This window comes from Ictidomys tridecemlineatus, chromosome 1 (assembly GCF_052094955.1).
Source record: "Ictidomys tridecemlineatus isolate mIctTri1 chromosome 1, mIctTri1.hap1, whole genome shotgun sequence".
NCBI classification, from domain to species: domain Eukaryota; kingdom Metazoa; phylum Chordata; class Mammalia; order Rodentia; family Sciuridae; genus Ictidomys; species Ictidomys tridecemlineatus.
The window spans coordinates 27729335-27750003 of NC_135477.1; the positions used below are offsets into that span (position 1 = coordinate 27729335).

The 20669-nt window shown below is 38.7% G+C and overlaps 1 protein-coding gene and 1 long non-coding RNA gene across 2 annotated transcripts in view; both read left to right on the plus strand.

Moving 5' to 3' along the window:
- Positions 1–1639, plus strand: part of LOC120885251 (uncharacterized) — a 60293-nt gene extending 58654 nt beyond the window's left edge. Inside the window, exon 3 of the long non-coding RNA XR_005727735.2 lies at positions 1211–1639. This is a non-coding gene — a long non-coding RNA (uncharacterized LOC120885251). The remainder of the gene's footprint in view (positions 1–1210) is intronic.
- Positions 1640–1798: 159 nt separating this feature from the next.
- Positions 1799–20669, plus strand: part of Hpse2 (heparanase 2 (inactive)) — a 629942-nt gene continuing 611071 nt past the window's right edge. The window contains exons 1-2 of the mRNA XM_005335241.4: positions 1799–2145; positions 5189–5346. Of these exons, the coding sequence (XP_005335298.1) occupies positions 1856–2145; positions 5189–5346 (448 nt within the window). The 5' untranslated portion in view covers positions 1799–1855. The remainder of the gene's footprint in view (positions 2146–5188; positions 5347–20669) is intronic.

Here is a 20669-nt window from a genome sequence, read left to right on the forward strand (position 1 = left end):
TTCTACTGGAACTTACACCAAATACCACACCTACAGACACACACATACACATATCTTAAAGGATCTGGGCATGTTCGAAATTTTCAGGAACTGAAGGAAGCAGGCATTAGAAGTGGAGCCAACATCTAATACATGTTGTTACAGCTTGGTTTTAAAAATCATTTTAAAGTTATGACTTGGAGCTTCTTTTAACCTCATTCATGTGGTCATGCTTCTGGAAGGTCCTCATGGTACAATAAAACATTAACTTCTAGATTTCGTGGTTATTTGGGTTGGTAGAGGTTTCTCGGGGAGTAAGCTGAAGGTCATCTACTTCAGCCCTTTTCAGGTTTGATCATACTATCTAGTTGAGGGAAAACGGAGACAGGTTAGTATTACAGTGTTTACTGAACTCTGAGACTGCCCTTTGAACACCCAACTCTGGGGAAAACCTATCCAATTTGTCTTGTGTGTTTGATACCAAGGAGACCCTGGGATGCTTCTGTGTACTCATAACTGCATAGAGTAGTTCTCTTCATCTGCCAAGTAGAAGGCCTATTGTTTTCCAGAAAGAAGCTGAAAGTGGGGCCCACCTACCACAAACTCTGCCTGGCCTTTTGCCCACTTTGCAGGATGGACCTAGAGTGTAATCTGCTGTTGTGGATGGGAGTTCCGCGCTGAGGCGGAACCATGCTGTTCAGGGTTGGTCTCTGGCATCTGGGAATTGCCTGTGGGCCAGCTTTGACTAGGGGCTCAGTTTAAAGCCTCTGTAGCAGCGTCTTTCTGTTCCTCGGTGGCACCATACAGACTCACTTCCCTGCGAAAAGGCAAAACCCAAGGGTCGTCCTTAAGGAGGGGCAGATCTGCCTGTGCAGCGAAATAGCATGGCCAGAGAGCGTCTCAAACGTATGCAGAGCTGCCCTGTCTTAGTGCAGTCCAGGTCACTTTGACTTAATCAAAGCCAGAGTATATTGAAGGCCTTAAAACCATTAGTTCTTGGTGGCTGCAGGAAGAGCCAGCAGAACTATGGCACAGATTGGGCGTTTTTCTTTCTCTTTTTTCTTCCCTTCTCCGAACAGAGAATCCCTTTGACTTGGATATTCTGTTTTTACTCTCTGACCACCCTTTGCCATATCAAGGTCAGAGGATGCTTCTGTGGGGCTGCCCCGTGCATAGCGGAGGTCCTGGCTCCTAATCACGGAGTTTCCCTCTGTGCTCTGTTCTTTGACAGGAATCACAGTCGCCTCCCCAGAATCCTTGCAACTTAACAACCCTTGCGTTTGCTGCTTCAGCCCAGAGAGAAGGGCCCGATCGGACGCTATGCCTGATGCTGTCAGGACAAACAGACGTGCAGTCTGTGCAAACTCTTTGCGCGGTAGGAGCTTATGCTTAAACCGCTTTCTCCAAAGCCTCCCAGCAAGGGAAGTAAAAAGACTTTCCACCCAGTGCCCAAGACGTACCACTGTACTGCATCGGTCCCACCGTCCTCTTTCCTGACCCTGGAGGGTTAAATCAGGAGGGTACAACGCCACCCCTTCCTACTACTTCCCGCCTCCCCCCACCCCTCACCTTTAAAAAGTTAAAAAATGTCTGCAGTCGAAATCTCTTAAAGGGGCGGTGCTGGTGAACGAGTACTCTTGGCACGAGTTGCTGAGAAGGCTGGCTAGGGGCGTGAGTTCGCTCCACCAGCACCAAAACACTGAAGGAAAAAAAAAAAAAGAAAAAAGAAAAAAAAAGAGAGAGAGAGAGAAAGCGCGAAAGAGAATGGGGGGGGGAGGGAAAAGAAGGGGGAGGCAGACAGACACACACTTTAGATAAGGACAATTAGTCACCAGCGAGACCCAGTAGGGAGAGAGGTTTAAATCAGAGGGATTTAATGAGGGTGCTCTGTGCCTTCCCTGAAGACATGCCCTCCAGCAACTCCCGCCCCCCCTCGTGCCTAGCCCCGGTGGCTCTCTACTTGGCTCTGTTGCTCCATCTTTCTCTTTCCTCCCAAGCTGGAGACAGGAGACCCTTGCCTGTAGACAGAGCTCCAGGTTTGAAGGAAAAGACCCTGATTCTTCTTGATGTGAGCACCAAGAACCCAGTCAGGACAGTCAATGAAAACTTCCTCTCTCTCCAGCTGGATCCCTCCATCATTCATGATGGCTGGCTCGATTTCTTAAGGTAAGGCAGGGGCTTCGATGGATCATTTTTAATTTTAAGTAACTCCCACCCCCATTCTCTTTCTATCCTCCACTTCTAAGGGGGAAGAAGAAGAAGAAGAAGAAAAGAAGAAGAAGAAGAAGAAGAAGAAGAAGAAGAAGAAGAAGAAGAAGGAGAAAATAAGTCAAGCGGATCTCTCTCAGAAGAGAAAAAAGGAGGTTTTCCTCCTCCTGGAATATTTGCTGTGAGGCTGTAACTAGTGATTGAGAAAAGCAGTGTTTTCTATTAAGATGCACATGTTTGCAATGCAGAAGGCATTTCAGAAACTTATCAGTTATGACTGAAAAAATGTTGTGCTTACATATATCCACAATTAGCCTCCCCTTCTCCTTCTGAAAAAGAAACAAGAGGTTCAGGGCAGTTACAAAAGCGAGGAAAAGATCTGGAGCAACAAAGACCTGAGAGGAATGGGGGTGTGTGTGTGTGTGTGTGTGTGTGTGTGTGTGTGTGTGTGAGAGAGAGAGAGAGAGAGAGAGAGAGAGAGAGAGAGAGAGAGAGTGTTTTTTTTTCCCAAGCCGGAATTGCACGAAAGTGGAATTTTCCACGGAAAGATCTTCGTCAGTTGTCTCCCATTCCCAGAAAGAAAATGAATTTAAGGAGAGGCTTGAGCAATTGCAAGTTGGATCATAGCTTTAAAATTTTATTTTATATCCTTCACTGTCATCTCCAGACTTCAGGATTTTGCAAGGCGTTTTTTATAGACAGAATGCACACCCCACCCCCGATCCCCCTCCTTCAGTCTCCTGCGGTAACTTCATAGTTTTAAAAAAAAATCCTCGCGTGGGTCATAGCGTGCATAAGAAGGGCGGTAAGGGTCCTAGAAGTTTCGGAGGTTTGAACCCTGCACCGGCACCAGCGGGTTAGCCGACTGGGAGAGTGTGATCCCCTTGGAATCTAACTGGGCTCTCCCTCTTCTCGGTTATTACTATTAAGCAGTTAGGCATCCGCAGTCGTTTCCCATCAGGGACAAAGTTGCAGTGTTAGAAAAGAAAAGAAAAGAAAAATAGAATAAATAAATCATCTAAAATATCAAATCCAAGTGTTGATTTTTTAAAAAATTCCCTCCAAATTGGAGCCTCAGCTGTGGGCTCCACCAGAGTCCTGAGAGCTCTCCATGCCATTCCTCTGCCTCAGGGCCGCGTCCGCTGCCGGTCTTTCGTGAGTATTTTTCACTCCTTCGGATTTTCGAGTTTTGTTTCTCCGGATGCGTCCGCCCCTCAGCTTTCGGGCGTCTTCCTCTGGCCTCGGCGGAGTCTGCGGACGCGGCAGGTAGCTGGAGCCGCCACGTGGAGCGCTCCTTTCACGTGGGGGGAGCTAAGCCAGATGACTGAGTGGATGTTGTCGCCGCAGCGGAGGCCGTTTCGGTCCTGCGGGTGCTTATGGTGGGAGGGCGGGAACAGCTCTGCCCCGCCAGGCTTCCTCCTCGAAAGCTCTTCTGTGCTGTTGAGCGTGTATCATCAGAATATGGGGTGCAGCAGGGTTTCCGAAATGCACGCCCCACTTGCATTGCGCTCCTCCAGCTGCGCAAACTCCTCCGGGTTTCCTTTTCTTCCTTCTTTTTTTCTTTAAAAAATATTAGCCCGTTCTCCCCAAGTACTTGCCCGCTGTAGAAAAACTACTGGAAGGCAGCTTTTCCGGGAAGAAACACGGACGGGAGGGGCGCATTTGCATTGGTAGAACAGGCTTCTTAGTGGAAGGTGGTTGGAAATGCCGCTTTTCCTTGGGGCCGGACTGGCGCGTACTTCTGCTCTGCCCGCAGCGGGTTCACGCGACGCCCTAACTGCGCGCGCCCTGGAACTGGATCCTGGAGTCCACTGCCAAATCGTCCTTCTTGCCACCGAAACTCTCAGGCTAGTTACGTCTCTTCTCAAAAATTCTCTATAAGCCGACTCTCCGTTTAGTCTCTCCTGTGTCCACCTCCTTTATCATGCTCTTTATTTTCTGCATTTTGATTTGGAGTTTTCAGAACCGTAGCCAGCAAAGCGTTAAAAATAATTTACAGACCTGGAACTCTCCTTAACAGTATCTGCATGGTTCCTCACTTACTCTTTCTCAAAACAGCAGCGTTTAGTTTCTAAAAACCTGTTGGTGGAAATCCTGAACTTAAATAGATGTAAATGTTGTTGTTTTGGTGGTGCCCCACCGAGTTTCCCCCACTGGCAGTTCCACTTTTCTGCAAACTTCTTTACTCAGCACTCCCAAACTGACCAAGTGGGAAGGAAAAAAAGAGCCCAAGTTAGGGTGTTTGAAGAAAAATGTTACCTTTCTTGCAGGCTGAGCTATCTCAGGGACCAAAAAGACATTGCTTTTACTGTGTGTGTGCGCGCGCTAGTGTTCTGGAAAGGCAAGGATTTACTCAGAGAATCTCTCCGCCCCGGGATTTGGGAAACAATGAAGTTGTTATAATGTAAAAGGAAAATCAAAATTTTCACTTAAAAAAGTCGGAATCCTCTTGACCTCAGGTGCTAGGCCTTCTCCGAGAGAAAAAAGTCAAGGTTTCACCTTAAGAGATTCCCATGCTCCTGGGGCAACGCAGGCTTGCTGTGTGAAAGTTTGGCAAAGGTCGGGGGCTTGCGTTTGGTGGGTTGCGCGTCTAGGTCTGGAGTGCTTTCCTGGCAGTGGCAGAAGCCAGGCAACTGCGCGTTGGCCCCATGTTCTCAGTACAAGCAAGTGTCCCTCTAGGCACATACACAAACGTAATCTCTAATCCTTTGGAAATCAGTACCTTGGGCATCCAGGTGTCGGGTGGGAAGGGGCCGTAGTGGACAGCCGGGCACCGGAGGCATAGCATGAGGAAGTTGTGAGGCCGAGGGCAAAGTGGACTAGGGCGCCGGGCGCATGCAGAAGACGCCGCGGAGCAGCCCCTGGCCGTGCGACCCTGGGCTGGGGCGGGCACAGAAAACCCGCCAGGTCTCCCTCAGGGAGTGAGAAGAGGGCCTTGCTGGTGTCATGCCCGCTCTAGCCTTCTCCTGGGATCCTTTCCTTTCTTTCTCTACCCTTGCAGCTCCAAGCGTCTGGTGACCCTGGCCCGGGGACTTTCACCCGCCTTTCTGCGCTTCGGGGGCAAACGGACGGACTTCCTGCACTTCCAGAACCTGAGGAACCCGGCGAAAAGCCGCGGGGGCCCGGGCCCGGATTACTATCTCAAAAACTATGAGGATGGTGAGAAACTTGGTCCCCATTCTTGCAGGGTGGGAGAAATTTGGGAGTTGGAATTGAGCACCCGGTGTGTGTGTGTGTGTGTGTGTGTGTGTGTGTGTATGTGTGTGTGTGTGTGTGTATGTGTGTGTGTATGTATGTATGTATGTATGTGTGTGTGTATGAAGGGGGCAGATTTAGAGGACGGCTTGTCCCCTGAAAAACTGGAAGTCGAAGGCCAGGGACACCCACAAAGTGAGACTCCTGACTGTGCAAAGGAGGATCTCCAGGTCGTCCTAGTACCAGCTGCCTGGCTTTTGCTGGATGCAATCTCCAAGGCCAGGAACTGATAACTAAAATTTAAGGCAGGCTCTGGATCTGGGTGGAGAAAGTGCAGCAGCCTTCTTAAGAAAATTCAGACAGGTTCACAGATTACTGAATTGTCAGAGTCATATTTCATTCCCTAAATTCTAGGCACACGTGCCTTCCTGGAATGAGGATACAGAGATTTAGTCTTTTTAGAACCCACTCTAAAGTTTTCTGGAGCAATGCTTTGCCTTTTACACTCACCCCTTTTTGAGGAAGGTTTGTAAACCTCAGTACTGGATTATTCTCTGCCCTTCAAAGAGCCTAATCTTAGAGTCCTATTTCCTCCCTTAGATGAAAAAAAAAAAAAAAAAAAAAAAAAAAAAAAAAAAGCACCGCAAATGTCAGCCTTCTTTCCTGCCAGAGTCAGATGAGTTAGGTGTTGGAAGGGCTTTGAAAACTACAAATTCTATTCCATGTGAGAGGCCGGTCTTTTTAAGTTTGAGCAGTCTCATTTTTTACTAAGGGAAAGATGAAAATGGTACTTAAAAATTTTTGTTTAGAAAGTTTGGTGTTAATATCTATCAGCATTCTGTGTGACTAGTGGGACATTCTTTCAAAGAGGTGTGATGGGAATCCATGTGTCCAGCCACCGATGCTGTTAAAATTGGGTAGAAGATGCATTAGTGTTGGTTCTTGGAGGGTTATTTCCTGCTGTCCCTTTTCACAATTATGTAAGCCACAGTTTTATTTTTTAAGGGTAGAGGATCAGGTTTTCAGTTTTGTAAAAATCTTGTCCTTACACCAGCTACAAGAAAATATCATTGTGTTTCTAGGATTTCACTGAATGGGACTTCTGGAGAAGTTTTGGTATCTATTTAAAGAGTGGCTGAGAAACATTTTATAAAAGTTCAGAATAGAGACAGAGCAAGGCTGAGGCTTCTTGAGTTTGAAGCTTGAGTAGTACTTAGTGTATTTTTTTTTAAAAATAACATTTGCCAAAGAGTGGAGGTGTTTAAGGCTATATCTTTTCAAAGGTAAAAGTCATTGCCATAAAAATGTGGATTGCAAGTAGATTTTGCTGTCACTCAGCATAAAATACTGAAAGGAAAAAAGATAACCCTGAACAGCAGCTCTAATGGTAATTTGACCCAGAGCCTTATAGCTCCCAGGGTCACTGTCAGCTCAATATCAGACAGACACAAGAAAGGCTATATTAATGATTTTCCTGATGGGACAGTTTTTCTTTGAATTCATTTAAACTACTTCCCCTTTAGTTTGTGGAAAATCTTGTAAGAGCCTCTGGGATTGCTGTGGGAAAAACAACTTCGTAAATTAGAAATTGGCCTTTTTCTCCCAACTTCATACCTAAGATTATATTACCAATTCATTGAGAACAATGAAATTTGCTTAAAATGAAGGATATAATTTATTTCCCTTTGTAGAAGTAGAAAGTGGGCATTATGGGGAGAAAAGAAATTGGCAGAAGGCTGTGCCACATAAAACGTCATGGAATTAAAGCAAGCAAACAAACCAGGAATAGAAAACATCTAATAGACCATCTTCTGTCTTCTTGCAACTTCAGGGTCCAATGCAGGATCATTTCTTATTAAATCTTTTTTTAAAATTTTTTTCATCTAACTTCACCTCATATTAAATATCTCTAAGAATGTAGTTTTCACCACTCCTTGAGGAGAGAGTTCTGTACCACAAATTTTTGCCTGGAATTTCTCCCGAATTTTCTTTTAATAAATATTCTCCCAAATATTTACAGTGATTCATTTGCATGTTTTAGACATCTATCTTCAAAATATTTTTTGTCTTTGGTGTGAATGTTAGCTTCAAATAAAGATTTCCTGTTAGCTGATATTTTAAAAATCTAGACTACCTGGATTTAATTCTTAAAACTTTCTTTAAAGTCAGTCCTTCCAGACACTAATCTGTTTTATTGCTCCTTGCTGAACTCCTTTTGATTTATGTCTCCCTGGTAATAAGATGCTCTGAACTATATCAGTATTTGAGGCCTTAGCAGAGTTAAAGAGAGTAGGAATGCCCTACTTCTGCCCTTTGATGCTCATATATCTTTAAATCACCCATGTTGTCTTTGTTGTTGCATTGCAGAAATCAAGGCAAAAATGTTTTTGGTATAATCTCAACAATTTTGCAAGCATTATATTTTCTTTTGACTTTTTATCCACTGGTAATTCTCATCATGAGCATCTAAAAATAATTTGGTTGTCTCAGTAAGTGGCCCTGTAATAGGCACTTTGGGCATCAGGGCACCTTATTAAAAACGTGTGTAATTATACCTAATACAGAATAACAGTGTACATTTTGAGTAGTAAGATACACCTGCTGGTATATTATGAAATTCAATGATAGAACAAAGAGAATATGGAATTTGGGCTTAGTAAGTTTGCACTACAGGCCTGGCTCTATCATTTATGAATGTATGGCCCTCAGCTTGTTTGCTTCTCTGTAACATGGATGATGATAATACCTGTTGTGCATTGCTTCTGTGAGAGTTCCAAGAGATAAAGTGTGTAATGTGTTGACTGCAAAACACAAGGTGAAGGATTCTTACTTTATTAAAGACAACTTCTGGAAATTTGTAACATATTATTAATGTTTAAAGTGGGATTAATAAGTGAAAAAGATTAGGTAAGACTGAAATTTATACAGAATGAAGCTGGTTGATTTAATGAATCATTTGAGAAAATTAAGACAATATAGGAAGACTTTAAGGCACAGAGGTAAGAATATCAAGTGGCCTTTTTTGTGGAGATGAGAGAAGAGATTACTTTTTAATTTTATATATTGAAATTGAAAGGAAGTGATAGTTTTAGCTTGGGCAAAAACCATTTTTTTCTCTCATTAATTCATTCATATTGCTTTCCTAATGTGATTTTTTTTGTTGTTTTCTTCTGAATTAATAATGCAATTAATGACATGTGGCTTCCATTTTCCAAATACGTTTTGAGCACATTAAAGCAATTGCATTTTCTCTAACTTTGTAAGGCCACTGTTTATATATCACTTTGGCAGTTTCTCTGGTTACACCTTTAATTCAATTACTTATTCCACTCTATGCTTAGGCACTTTGGATTTCATACAAACATGGTGATGATCATAAAGGAAGTAAAAATAGGGTAGTTCTTCATACCCTGGGAGTTGTGCCTTTGCCTGACTTTCTGTCTTTTCTGTGGTATATTATGCTTTACTTTTTCCGAACAAAGAAATCTTGGGCTAATTTTTTGTTCTTAAGTTTATTTTGCTCCATCTGAACCTGCTTGTAATATAATCAGTATGCTTCATTTGTATGCTTGTCTCTTTATGGCCATAACCACATATCTAATTAAGATGTATAACATTTATTATATGCATCAACAACCAGCTTAATATTTCTAAAATTTTGTATCGTGTCACTCTTTTGCTCAAAAACCTTTTGGATTGCTTATAAAAAATTTTCAAATTCTTTTATGTGGCATTCACACCTTTCACATTTCACTCTTGGCTTACTTTGTTTTGCTCTATGTTTTCATTACTTTTAAATATAGGCCTCCATCATTAGTCACTGTCTCCTTATAACACCTTCACTATCCCAACCCCCTACTTAGGATAGCCTTTGTATTTCTGCCTTTAATGACATTCTCTTGACTCTGTTTAAATCTTAGCCTCAACCCACCAATTCTTAAAGGCCCATTGCAAATGTTTCTTATTTACATAAATTCTTTCATGAATAGGGTGCTCCAAGTAATCTTTTTCCCTCTGGACTGTTGAAGGTTTTACTCTGTGGTATTCATTTGGACCTTTCTGTGTTGTTTTGATATTTAACTTCTCATATTTATATTTATTTTGCCTTTCTAAATAATGTAAATTCGTCATGGTAAGGGACCACAATTAATTATTGTATAAATGTCTGGCATTATATATGATACATGGTAGGTCTTCAATAAATAGTCTTGGGTACATAGTAGTTTAAGAATACAGTGGAAGGCCCTGGGAAAATGGAGGTAACCAATAAAGAAATGGAAGAAAATACATGAAGATCCCATTCATTTTTTGCCTTGAGGGTATATTCCCATGAAGTCCATTGTTGATGTTTATTTTAATAACATTCTTCGTTCTTCTTTTTTTAAAAAAAATATTTATTTTTTAGTTGTAGTTGGACTCAATATCTTTATTTATTTATTTTTATGTGGTGCTGAGGATCGAACCCAGGGTTAGTAATGTGCTCAGCGAGCCATCTACTGCTGAGCCACAACCCCAGCCCTGGCATTCTTCATTCTTTTAATCATATACTTTTATCTTTGATTATCAGAGTTGTCTTGGTTTTGGGCTATACATTAAATTAACTTTACCATTCTATTTAAAGCTTTGCATTGGAACCACAGGCTTTAAAATTTTTTTCTTTTCTTTATTTATTTTATTAAAGCTTTATGGTTACACATAGTAGTTGGATTTGTCCTGACAGACTCATACATGCATGGAAATCGATTTAGTTCATGATCCTCCCTTTTCCCTCCCATCCTTCCTACTCGCTCCCTCCTTCCACCACTCTATAAGGCTTCCTTTCCTTCATGTATTAATTTGTATTTGATTGGTTCTTTTGTAATCTTATCCTTCCCTCTCCCTTTTCTTTATTTTATTCTAGCTTCTGCATATGAGAAAAAACTGCAGGTTTGTTTTTGATTGTATCTGTTTTTGTTTTTGCCTTTACTTTTGCTTTTCTCTGATAGCCTTCTGTGCCAGATTTTCTAATTCTTGATGTAACAGTGCTTTCCCACAATTTTCTAGTTTTTAAAAATCTTCATCTGAAGACTTTGTCTTGAAAGAGCTTCTGAAATGCTAAATGATGAATGTGGGTATACTTTGCAAACTTTTAAAGTTTAAAGTTTAACAACCATTATTATCGTTCTCTTTTCTCAGGAAGTTTTCATGAAGGTGAAGTAATTAACTTTTTCTTTCTATTCCCATTTTATCAATCAAGATGCGTCACATAAGAATAGCACAACTGCTGTCTTACGTATTTGCTTTGAATTTATCCACCTTTCATTATCTTATTTTATTTCACACGTTTCTTGAGATTCAGTTACATTTAAACATGTTTATGTATCATCTATTCTTTATTTAGTTTTTATGCAGAATATGAAATAAATAAAATGGCAGAATATGAAATAAATAAAAGATGGCAGAATATGAAATAAATAAAAGATATTGTCTCAAATCACCATTAGGACACAACAGTAATAATTATTTTAAACAAAATCTGCAAATCATTGTTGAAATTAGTATTTGAAATGTCAGAGAAGAACAGAATATTTGCATAATCTCAAAGCATATCCCCCGTGATATTTATTAATTAATTACTCTGACAGTTTTAGTACATGTTCATAAATTTTCTTCTTTGGTGACGAAGAGTAACACAAAGAATGTATAGGATGGAAATAAGTGGAATACAATAGTTTATTACAGTATAACAAGAGATAAATCCTGTCAGATTTAGGTGGAAGTTAGGTTGGGCTTATGAAAGACAAATAGATTTGAAGAGGTAGAGACTGAAAGAGAGGACATTTAACTCAAGAGAAAGCCTGGGGCAAAGCCTGATATGTGTTTGTGCAGCAAAATGACCCCCCCCCCCCCCCCCGCATGTAACGTTCGTGTTAGAAATTATCTTTAGTTCATGTGCTACAACCACGTTAAATTCTTTTCTGTGGAAGCCTATTTGCATATTTTTGTTCATTCAGAAATATTTGTAATTAAAGAAAAATATGGAAAGTAAACTACATGTTAAAATTTTCCCAAACAAAATTCATATTGCTAGAATTATGTCTTAATTAGGTTTTAAGATGTTCTAATATATATAATATATAATATATATTATATATATATTTAAAATATTTTGTTAGTTGTTAATGGACCTTTATTTATTTATATGTGGTGCTGAGAATCGAACCCAGTGCCTCATACATGCTAGGCAAGCACTCTACCACTGATCCATAACTCCAGCCCCTCTAATATATTTTTGTTAGCTTTAAAATATGTAATTAAAAAAGGAGAGTCTGGCATGGTGGCACAATCCTATAATCCCATTGATGTGGGAGGCTGAGGTAAAATAATCACAAGTTGGGGGCCAGACTTGACAATTTAGCAAGACCCTGTCTCAAAAAAAAAGAGTTGGGGGGCCTTGGGGTGAAGCTCTGTGGTAGAGCACCCCAGAGTTCAATTTGCAATACCCCCCAAAAATGAAGTGGGAGGGAGAGGGAAAGGGGGAGGGGGAGAGGGAGGGGGAGGGGGAGGGGGAGGGGGAGAGGGAGTACATGTGTGAGTGAAAAAGTTGGTTGGGTAAATTCAAATCCAATTTTAGGAATCTAGATTTTAGGTATAGAAAAATAGAATTGATTCTACAGCAAAAAAAAATTGTTTTATGACTTATTTTACTTCACTGAAGAAGGGAAAGGCACATTTTCAACATGAGCTTTCAATGTTGCTTGCCTTCCCTTATCTTCCCTTTCCCATTCATGTCCTCTAGCTAAAGGTGTTATAATAACTGTACTTGAAAAGATTTAAGTTATGAAGCAATCTTAAAATATAGATAATTTAAAATTGAATTATTAATTAGATTCTTATAATGCAGGGTTTATAAAATAAAGGTTTTGGAATTTACTTGATACTTTTAATGCTATGCTTCCTTCTTTTGTACAGTTAAAACAGATTTGTACCAGGCACAGTGGCCCATGCCTGTAATCCCAGTGGCTTGGGAGGCTAAAGTAGGAGGATTGGGAGTTCAAAGCCAGCCTCAGCCAAAGCAAGGTACTAAGCAACTCAGTAAGACCCTGTCTCTGAATAAAATACAAAATAGGGATGGGGATGTGGCTCAGTGGTCCAGTGCCCCTGAGTTCAATACTGGGTATCCCATATCCAAACAAAACAAAGCAAAACCCTAATTTGTGTTTTCTAATATTCATTCATTCACTCACTGAGTAAGCATCTATTTCTGAGCTTCTAGTTGATACTGAGTCAGGCATGATAAATGAGGTCTGGGTATCATTGTCATATCATTTACTACCAACCTCTTATTACTTTATTGGTACCAGCCAAAATTAGTTTTACAGACTTTTAGACAGACCTAAGAAAATCTTCAGCTCCATTTGGCATTTCATGATTTTTCTGAGAGTAACTTTTAAAGAATTTGACATAATTCAATACTGTGTTTATGGGTGATAGTAATTACCTGAAGTTTTATTGTATGCTGGAAACAAGATGGATTTATTTTCTGAAATATCATTGGATTTTGGTACCTGGGTCCTGAATATGAGTTGCAGTTTATTGTGCTTCTGTGAATCTGAATGTGGTATCTAGCTTAATTATCATGTCATTTAGTTATGTCATTTACTCATAGTTTAGTCATTGTGGTCATGTAGTGCTGGAAGTGGCAGGGACAAGGAAACATTAGGCTTTAGTTTTTTTGGGTGGCTTAATTTATTCCAATGAATCAAAAAAAGCCAGCAAATAACCCTTCAAACACAAACTATGCTATTTTCATCAGTATCAAATATCATTATTTCTCCTGCTAAATTCATTTAAATTCTCTCTCTTCCCAAGCACTATTGATGGTATGGGAATCTTTTGGTAAAAGCAGTTTCTTTCAAAATTTCCTGGGCCTATTTAGCCTGCTAGTCTCATGGTCTGGGCTCCTGGAGTCAGGCGGCTTTTCTGAGACTCTTTAATCAAAATAGATTAGATGTTAACAATCTTAGCTTCAGTCCTTCATGCCTTAGTTAATCTCTCAGCTATCTCAATGGATTGGAACTTTGTGCACTGTGTGTACATGTATTTGGTGACAGAGAGAGGGAGAGAAAGGGCAAGAGAGACAAAGCAGGCAGGGGAAGTTTGGGAATGAGAGAATCTGGCATTTTATTCTCCTGTCCTTGTGTGTGGATGGTGATTTAGACAAAATGAATACAAATTTCCAGACAAGTGGCTAGTGCATTTAAGGCATAAATATCCTATACAAGTTTGTTGAATTCCTTTCTTCTTTCACTTTCATCCTCTAATTGAATTGGATCAAATTCTATTCAGTTTTCTTCACTTTAATACAGTGAAAAATAATAGTTTTGCTCAATTCAATAGAAGTTTTTTGATTATCAATGATATGCCAAGATTGTGCTAGATATTGGGGCTACCAACAGGAATAAAACGTGAACTGTATTCTTAAAGTGCTGTGGTCTTACATGCACAACCTAATTTCCTAGTACTTTCCAGGATCATCTTTCCACCTCACTCAGACTACTCTTGGCTTAGTCTGTTCACTCTGCACTTTGTAAATGCTGTATCCCTCACCTTGAAACATATATCTTCCCCTCCTGAATTCAGTTTTTTTTTTGTCTTTCACAGATCTAAGTACCCTTTGTGAAAATATGTTAATCTCTTCCTTTTCCTCTGTATTTCTCTGGAGTTCTTCTATAAATATGCAATTTTTGAGTCCAAGTGCTTCAGAATTTATGTTGGCTCACTTAAGCACATGAATTTTGTCTTTAGAAATTTATAATGCAAACACACTGGCATTGATAAACATGAAAATTCAGATAGACATAACCATCATCATACTGCATGGAACAGACACAATAAGTCAAAAAAAGTATTTATGTTATTTACATAGTTAATCCATTTGTTTTGTTTTTTGGTGGGGCAAATAATGAAGAGTGAAAGACAGGAGACTGCATATTTAGAAAAGATGAGGTGCATGTACCATCTGATAAGATGGTTTGAGAGAGAGATACAGTATTCACATAGCTTTTATTATAATGTATTGTTATAATGGTTCTATTTTATTATTAGTTATTATTGTTAATATCACTACTCCTAATTTATAAATAAAACTTTTTTGCCGGTTTATATATGTAGGAAAAAAATAATATATGTAGAGTCCCATACTACCCATAGTTTCGTGCATCTGCTGGGGATCTTGTAACGTATCTCGAGTTTGTGTTAAGGGAATTGGGGATTAAACTGGCACTTTATTTTCACTGCGTCTGGAAAGACAAAAGTGCCTTGAAAGATGAAAAATGAGGTTGGAAGGTTGTGAAAAGGCAAATTATCCAAATTTATGGCATTATTTCTGAAATAGTGCTAGGTAGTCTTAATTTATATACATTAACACATCTACTCTTCCCTTCAGTCCTATAAGAAATATCTTGTTTATTTCATTTTATAGGTGGGGGAACTGAGGCGCAGAGCAGTTAATTAAATTGCCCAAGGCCACCTATCTAATGAGTTGTGGGGCAGGGACTCAATGGTGTTGGCCCTTAAATAGCAGGCTTAAATGTTTGCTTATGCTATGAGCTTTACAGGAGACCTCAGTACTAATCTCGATTCAGCTGTATGTCATTGGGCTAGTTGTTAACTTTCCTAAATTCCTAAATGAAGAAAAATGATAACATTTTCTATACATAATGTCTAATTCTGATATCTGTAAATTACAGATGTCAGAATCATAAGACACATAGGAAGTAATGGTGATGAGACCAACATAGGAGATATTCAAAGGCTAGAGGATGTAGAAAAAGCTATAAAGGATGTGGAAATTCAGAGAAGGGGGCTAAGTGTGACATATGCTAGTCAGGAGAGGAATCTTGGGAGAGGGATCTGGGCTGGCTTTAGGGAGGAATAATGATAATGCTAATAATAGCTACTGTTTGTTGAGATATTCTTATTTTACATTTGTTTTTCATTTAATTCTTTTTTTTGGGGGGGTACTGGGTTCAATAACTCAGGGGCACTGAACCACTGAGTAATACCCCCGGCTCTATTTTGTATTGTATTTAGAGATAGGGTCTCAGTGAATTGCTTAGTGTGTCACTATTGCAGAGGCTGGGCTTTGAACTTGTGATCCTCCTGTCTCAGCCTCTTGAGCTGGGATTACAGGCATGTGCCACTGTGCCTGGCTCATTTAATTCTTAATCTATAGGAATTTTTTTTTTTTGTGTGTGTGTGTGTGTGAGAGAGAGAGAGAGAGAGAGAGAGAGAGAGAGAGAGAGAGAGAGAGAGAGAGAGAGAAGAGAGAGAGAGAGACGTACACAGACATAGAATAAACAGATACACAGAAAAGACATAGGATTTTGATAGATGAGTATATTCATTATACTGTGCTTAGATAAGAGAGTGATCCAATGTTTTATTCATGTATTGTTTGTATTGTTTAACTTATTCATTCATTCATTTATCTGGAACCCCAAAATCTTGTGAAGCAAAAAAAGAAAAAAAAAATAGTGCTTTAGGTTTTCCCTTCAGTATATTTGAAGGTCTTACGGGATAGGACACAAAATCATTGTTAGATAAAACAGTGAAAGAATAATTATAAGGAGACACAAAAATAATTGAAAGAAGTGGCTGTCACATTTTTTAGCTTTATTAGAGTGGCATAATAACTGGCAATATGAGTTGAATAGAACTTATAGTTTCTTTTGGAAGGAGGTGTATTTTGGAAGTACACACATTGAAGGGGATTATAAAAATGGATCAACAGTATGATTGATGTAAGGAGATTGGTGGGAAAAAACAGAAATAAGAACTTTTGAAAAAATGTTGGGGAAACTGAAAATATTTAAAAAATTTCTGGGTAATTTTAGAATTAAGTTATCTTGTATTTACTTACTGGAACCATATTCTACTTTTCTGTTCCATCAAGTTCTAAGCCTAGAACTTATGGAAGGATAGGGGAGCTGATAAAGGTGATATTTCAAGAAGGCCCTTCCTTCATACTTCCTTCAAGTTCTTGAAGTCTTTGTCTTAAGATTTTGTTAAATTTAAGCAGAGAACCTTATAGTACTTAAAATGAAGTTAATTAAAGAACAAAGAGGTTATATATTCTGCACCAAGTCTCAGGGATTAAGTAAATGTGCTAGTAATCGACTGAGTTGTCAATGAATCCAGGACCATCACATTCCTAAGTTTGAAATTTTCACAGTTCCTATTATAGCACAGTAACACACTGTTCCTTATTTCTCTACCAAGACAGATTCAAAGGCCTTTACTTTAGGTGAAATGCTTTTGTGTTTGCCTCAGTTTGATTTGAATATCTCTTTTAAAAAAGGGCTAAATGATAATTATTGTTGATTTCCCTGTGGCTGTTTCCATGTGGTTTGGACACTTATCATCGCAAACCTATTCTGTAGCCTCTCATCTGGGTCTCTATCTTCATATTCTCTCCACCTTACTGTCCGGTTAGTCTCTGAAGCTCTGCTTTCTTTCTGTCATTGCCTAGAGTGAAAACTTCAGGGTCATACATTCCGTGTCTACTAGATCAAGGCCTCCTTAACTGTCCACCACCTTTTGAGGCTGTCTGCAGTCAAGCCCACCTTCCTTGTCCAGCTTCTTCCTTCAGTCTTTCCATAGGAACCTGAGTCCATTCATAAGCTGATAGTGTTGCTTTGTATTAGTGTTCCTACCTCTCTGCCATTCTCTTCATCTCTAACCTGCTGAATCCCCTGCCCAATCATCCCTATGCCACTTTCTAGCTATTTCTAAATGTCACCTACTTTCAAAATCCTGCTTAAGTTTGTCTTCTTTCTCTCTGATCCTTCATTATCTCAGTTCAAGTAATTCTAATTATTTTTTTTTTAATTCTTAAAACTCTTTTTGGGGCCTGAATGCTTAAAGCATTTATTGCCTAAAAATAATTCCTTTAGTTATTATAATATTCTATCTTTTGCTCTCAGGTTTTTTTTTTGGTGTATTTTTATGAAGACTTGTCTCTGTCCCTGGTTTATTGACCATTTGAGCAAAACAATTATATCAATTTCAGCAGTTTCTACAACATCTATATATACGTTTTGCTTAGTAGCTATTCAGTGAATACTTATTGACTGGTTATTTCCCACTTACTTGGCAGCTTAACATACTAAAGGAAGCAACATCTCTTTCATTGTTCCTGCTTTTATTTATTTATTTTTAATTCATAGGATTTTTCTGGTTGATGTTTAACTTCTTTATTCATTTCTTTTTAAAGATTTATACTTTTTTATTCATTCTATTACTTACCAATGCAATGTATGCTCATTAATACAAATTCAATAATACATACATCAAATAAAACGTGAAAGTCTCTCTTTTGTATTCTACTCCCAGTCCACTTCAGAGATATAATCATTTTTAATAGTTTGGCATATATATTTTAAGATCTTTTGTTCTTCATACAGAAGTGTATAAATTTTTAAATATACACATGGGATCATATTGTGTTATCTAGAAAAATTTTTAAAAAGTTTTATTGGCACATTATAATTATACAGAATAGTGGACTTCATGGTAATATATTCATACATGAACACAAGATAACAATATAATTTGGTTAATTTCCATCTTCAGTACCTTCCCTTTTTTCTCCTCCTTCCCTTTTCTGGTCTCTTTGTTTATTCTACTGGTCTACCTTCTATCAGAAAACTCTTAGCTGGTAATTTTGGTCCATTTTTCGTTGGCTAAAGAATAATCTGAATGTGAATGAGCTTTATTTAATTTTTCTCTTTCATTGGTACTTTTTTGTTTTTAAGAATTTATCTTTTTGCTATTTGTAGTGTCTAACAAAACAATGCTGAAGTATTACATCTCTCTTCAAATTAGAACTTGATCTAAATTTTTTTCCCCTAACATCTCTTTATATACCCTTATCCATCTTAATCCTTTTGCTATAATACATTCTTTGGGTAAATGAAAATGGCTAGAGCAAAACCAATCCTACCCATCAAAATATGTTTTCTTTTAATAAAACAAGTGCTTTGTAAAGTTATGGATGCAGATGGAAAGTGACACTAAAAATGTTTTGACCTCTTGTTCAAGTAGTATATCACTATGTGATTTGAAAGAAATCCTGGCTGGGGAGTTTTTGATTCTCTTTGAATGTCACTCATCTCATTAAAGCTGTTTTATAAATTTGAATACTACTCAGCCCATGAAGAGAGATTTATAAAGAGCTGGCATGTTTAATTAGAAACAGACTAAAGAAGACAGAAGGCAACCGTTTTTGAATAGTTTCTGATCAGTCATTTGCATGAGAAAAATAATTATACTTTACATTTGTAATATTCCTTAAAGGTTAAAAAAAGAACTCCTTACATCCTCACAGCAACTATATATGGTAATTTTATTTCACATAGACATCTCCATTTAATAAATGAGAAAATAGATTCATTGAAGTTGTTCATAATAACATGGTTTTAAGTATCAGTGCTGGGATTAGAACTTCTACCTTCAGGCCTGACGCTCTTTTAAGTATCATGGCTAAATCATCACAGAACACAAGTACCTATTCCCATTCAGTGGCCATAGGTACTTATGTTCTGTGGTGGTTGATCCAATGTGAAACAGCTTATCTGAAAGGCTAGAATGGGTCTCTGGTTTCTGTGAAAGGTCACATCTGCTTGTAGGAAAGCTGGGGTTCATTTTAATCATGGCTTCTTGCATGGTTTTGAACTATTCTCTATTGACAAACGCCTAAACAGTTTGTAGAATGCTATTCCTGGAGACCTAGAACTTGAACCCCAGACCTTCTTTAGACTGGGGCCCAAACCTAAGATATTGTTAGAATCAGTCCACAACATGTAACAGAGGAGAATTTGAGAGTACTCTGTGGGATGCCAATATCACTGCTGAGACCTCCAATAAAGAAAAGATGTAAATGTAGACATTCATTAGCTATTACAATGCACCCAGTGAAAGTATGGAATTGTCTGTTTGACTGCTACAAAGGAGGCCCATAGTGAGTAAGCAGAGGAGCTGGAAATAGATCCTGAGCTTTCTGGTGACAGTCACTAAACCATGCACACTTTTAAAAATGCATATAGTCACTATTGAGATAAGTCTGTATATTTTTTCAGTGATCTTGATAGGCATGCTATTCTTGGCTAGGTGTTTATTTCCTTGTAATTTTTTGGAAAACCATATTGTGGACTTATTTGCCTGACCATTGTGTACTGCCTGGGAAAAGTAGACTCAAGGTAAAATCAGTGAGATGTAGATTCAAAAGGAACTATGGTCCCAGGCTTAGCCAAGTTAAAATCCTTAGGTGAAATTAAACACGTAATCTAAAACCATTGAACATAAATGCTATTGTTTCATAGAACATTTGTAGACACAAATGAATGGCACCCCAGTCCAAAGGTCAGGATTTTCAACAACTTGTAGCAGAAAACTTACACTTATTAAATGTCTTCACTAGGGGTTTTGTGTTAGTAGATGACTGAGGTCTTTTGTTTCTTATGTTTTCCTCATGGCAATAAAGTTGAAATTTAGCAAGCTTTCAAAATGAAATTTCTCATAGAAGTTATAACCACAAGTTTTAAGTTTTCATCACCTAAATGTGGAACACAACAATTGAAAACTTTGGGGGAGGGGAAAAGAGTTGATGACACATGTGGTGTGTATCAAGGACCAGTGTAAATCAGGAAGGTGTGGTAAGGGGGATTTCCTGTGTTACAGAACTGCTGAAATAAGGCTTGCCTACCCTCCACCAATAAATTCCAAATGAAGGTGTTGGCCTTTCAGACACCATGTAGACGTGGTTTGCCCCTTACCTGACACTCTGTTTCCTTGAAGCTGGGATCAACAGTTTGTAGCTAGGAAGAATTTGTCGTTGGGGATAATGTGTTCTTTGATTGTGGCAGGTACCTACCTGTAGGATGGAGCCAGACCAGTACATTGGAGCCTGTTTTTAAAATTATTTTTGTTCTTTATTTTTTTAGTCCTTGCTATAGGAATATTCATTTCTAGATTTCCAGGCATGATAATAATAATTACCATTTATTGAGTACTTAAATGTCCCTATTGCTCGACCTAGAGCTTTTTAAAAGTGATAGGATTTAGTTCCCAGAACCCCATTAAGTTGTACCATTTGATAGATGCTTAGAGTTGTTCCCAATTCTGGCCGCCCATTAGAATTAGCTAGGGGAATTTTAAAACATATTGGGTTCTATCTCAAAGCTCAGGAAATAATGCCAAGAGTTAATAAATGGAATAGCACCAAATTAAAAAACTTTGACATAGCA